General features: G+C 46.4%; 1 protein-coding gene across 1 annotated transcript in view; it reads right to left on the bottom strand.

The window, feature by feature from the left end:
- Positions 1–3,561, bottom strand: part of LOC112396318 (AF4/FMR2 family member 2-like) — a 401,348-nt gene that overhangs the window by 70,550 nt on the left and 327,237 nt on the right. The window contains exon 5 of the mRNA XM_024740056.1: positions 808–894. Within this exon, the coding sequence (XP_024595824.1) occupies positions 808–894 (87 nt within the window). The remainder of the gene's footprint in view (positions 1–807; positions 895–3,561) is intronic.

Genomic DNA, 3,561 nt, shown 5'->3' with positions numbered 1-3,561 from the left:
ATGGGTGAATGGATGGATGGATGGGTGCATGGATGGGTGGATGGATGGATGGATGGGTGGATGAATGGGTGGATGGATGGGTGGATGGATGGGTGGATGGACGGATGGATGGACGGGTGGATGAATGGATGGGTGGATGAATGGATGGGTGGATGAATGGGTGGATAGATGGTTAATTGGATGGAAGGAAGGAAGAAAAGAAGGAAGACATTATTTTTTTTCTTTTGAAGTGTGTTATTAGAAAATCCATGTTTACTCAGGCATTTTAAAAGCTGATGGTGAGAAAAAATTCTTACTGAGAGCAAGTGAGGAACAAAATTATATGAAACATTTGACTAGAACTGTAGGAGAAAAAGTTCTGTCAATATGGTGTGCTGGTGTGTGAAGATCTGCCTGCTTGTGAACGAGGACTACAAGTGATACACAAAAGTGAAAACTGATCCATTAGACTGAAGAGTACAGGGTTTTTTAAATTAAAAACAATCTTGGATGTTGTTCCACCATCTACTGGGCCTTTCTTAAGAGATGAGTTCACTCCTCTCTCCAATCCACGAGCTCTGGGCACAGTAGCTCGGCCAGTGGCGGTGCTCTAGGCATTAGGATTCGCATGCCAGCGTCTGGTGGACATTCTCTTAAAGATGCTCTTTCAATAAAATCCTATTTGTGTTAACATCCCGAAGGACATGAGAGAGTCTACATTTTATGGAGCTTAGAACACCAAGGCCATTTCTATTTTTAAGAATCCAACGGGAAGACTGGTATAACTGACATCAGATCAAGGAAAATGGAGCAAGGAAGATAACTGACCTGTCCTGGGATGGAAAATGTGCTCTGCTCAGAGTTTCCAGAAGTATGCATGGCAGTGAGAGGAGTAGGCCAGGGATGGGTCATCTCCTGATGAGGAAAAACAAAGCAACTTTATTTGCGGGCACTTCGAAAAATGAAACACCTTCTTGGCACTAAACATGGTAGGCCCTTTCTAAATACTTACTGACTTAATTGGCCTACTTTTTTTCAGGGGAACATTCGGTCCATTCCCCTGCTCCACACTGGTGCTTGAAGCCTATCTGTGAGACAAAGGGCCATCCCACATCCAACTGCACATTGCCAGTGACAATGAGCTCCCTACCGCTCAAAGCAGCCTGTCCCGTGTTGAGACAGCCTGATCACACTATTCTTCCTGGCTGGGAGCTAAAAGCCTGTCTCCCGGGAGTTTCTACCTCTGGATCGTATTTTGAAGCCGCACAGAACTCATCACCTCTTCTTTTGCCTGAGAAGCTGTTGGGAGACAGCAGCCATATCCCCTGGTGCTGCCTTTTCACCAGGCGGACACATTGGTGGCTTGTTCATTCATTGATCAAGAACCTTCTACTTTTCTTCTAATGCTTGAGTTCTGCGTTCTGTCAACTATCTCAGGTGCTCCCAGGAGGGACTCCGCATTGCCTGGGGCTCCTGTAACTCGTGGTATCCTGTTTGTGGTGTGATCTGCCAGCTCAGGGGAGGGCGGCACCATCACCACCCTCGTTCTGGATGCTCTGATAGTCATTTCTCTTGATGTAGCCTAACAGTTAGTGACAAGACTGCAGCCGCGCTATTGACACAGTGTGTTTGTGAGTACAAGTCCTAACGTTGGAAAAGCCCCTCTGGCGCCCACTCTCTGCTACCTGCGGGGGCACCTTCTCAGTTCTTTCAAACACTCCTTTTGAAAAGAGGTGCTGTTCAAATCTTGCTTGAGTCTCAGGGCTCGTGGCCAATGTGCTTTACCTGAAGAGTGAGGATAATTAAATCACATGCTCAACATCCCAGCCTCAGAGAGATGACAAAGTTGGTGAAGCAGGAGGGTGCCAGCCTGTGCTGGATTCATCAAACATTTTGGTATATAAACATTAAACCTAAAAATCAGTGTAACGATGGAAATGAAGGAGAGCTTGGAGGGTGGGGTGGAGGGGATCAAAGTTTATGAAAGGCCTTTTTAATGAGCCAGTTACATAATACTTTCTCCCAGTCTTTATGGGTAACATAATTAGTCATTTCAAAGGTAATATTAATAACTCTCAGGTAGCACTAAAACATGTTTTTTTCCCCTTCGATAATTATCCAGTTCAGAAAGAGTCTTTGATGTATGCAGAGCTGTAATGCAAAGAGATACTTCACAGATTCATCCACAGTGGCACTGCTGAAGCAGAATTTGTAAGTACGGTTCAGAGGAGCCCTGACACAGATTATTCTACCTGGCGCTATTTAAAAAGAGGCTGTAAGTACATTAAAAATGCATACAAGATTTAGAGGGGATGCTTAACCTACTTAAGAGATAGACTGTTTCCAAGTGTTTTCGAGTTGTGCATTTGTATGCAGTTGATGACGTTCGTGACAAATGCTACTTATGTATTCATCAAAACTGGCCCAATGTAACTCTACGCGACAACAGTTTAAAGCTGAATTTCCAGATACTCTGTGTCTTTAAAATACTCAATGATTTCTTTTAAATTTTATATAGCTTTTCCTGAGTAAGGCTGGTCTTCTCCAATATTAGTCCCATCATTTAAAACCGCGGTCCCCAACCCCTGGCCCGCAGACCGGTGCTGGTCCGTGGCCTGTTAGGAATCGGGCCGCCCAGCAGGAGGGGAGCGGCGGGCGAGTGAGCGAAGCTTCATCTGTCGCTCTCCATCGCTCGCAGTATCACCTGAACCATCCCCCACATCCCATCCGTGGAGAAACTGTCTTCCACGAAACCAGTCCCTGGTGCCAAAAAGGTTGGGGACCACTGATTTAAAAGACACAGGTTCCTACTGAGCCAGAGTCAACCAAAGGGCAGTAAGCCCCAGTCTGGGATAGGCGTACTGTCTCTTCAGCAACCACGGAGCATGCCTCGATCAATGAGAGGCTTCGTTATCCATCCCTTTCCATCACTGGCTTTTCGAGGTGTGCCTCTGGGTTTATTCAAAGGTGTTTCAGACACCTGGATGGATGACTCGCTTCTCGAAAGTGTTCCTTCTCCCCCAGGTCTGCTGTATTTATTGGGCGGCAGAATGGGATGACCTTGAGTTACTGTCGGAGTGCGCTGCCCCGCTGGCCCATCCACACGAAGCTATTGATACGTACACTGTCACATTTGCAGTGACAGCTGAGTCTCTGTATTTGAGAACGTGAGATTTCATGAAGCAGCAAGGTGGCTCCGCGGCACCACCAATGCTTTTGATTAAGATAGGGAGGGGGCAGCTGAAAGGAAGGTAATTTCCTGCAAGACTGTCTTCAGCAAAGAACCTGGATGCAAAGCTCTTCCACTTCTCAAAACGAGTTAGACCTGGAACGTGCACGAAGCTCGCAGCAGATTTTTCACTGTTATTCTTTTCACTCACACTTGAAAGATATTAACCTGTTTTTATGTTCTTGCCACTCCCAAGATAAGAACGCGCACACACCCTGATCCACCTGTACTAATCCTCTTCCTGTTCTTCAGGTGGAGATGAGCACCTGCTCCAACGTGTTGCCAAGACTTTGGCAACAGGCTCCAGGGCTGAACACCTGTACTCGACACAAGCATCACTGCTCCGCTAACCC

This window comes from Neophocaena asiaeorientalis, unplaced genomic scaffold (assembly GCF_003031525.2).
Source record: "Neophocaena asiaeorientalis asiaeorientalis breed wild unplaced genomic scaffold, Neophocaena_asiaeorientalis_V1.1 scaffold981, whole genome shotgun sequence".
In the NCBI taxonomy this organism is placed as follows: domain Eukaryota; kingdom Metazoa; phylum Chordata; class Mammalia; order Artiodactyla; family Phocoenidae; genus Neophocaena; species Neophocaena asiaeorientalis.
Note: the sequence above shows the minus strand (reverse complement) of the source record. Positions and strands in the feature narration are given on the sequence as shown.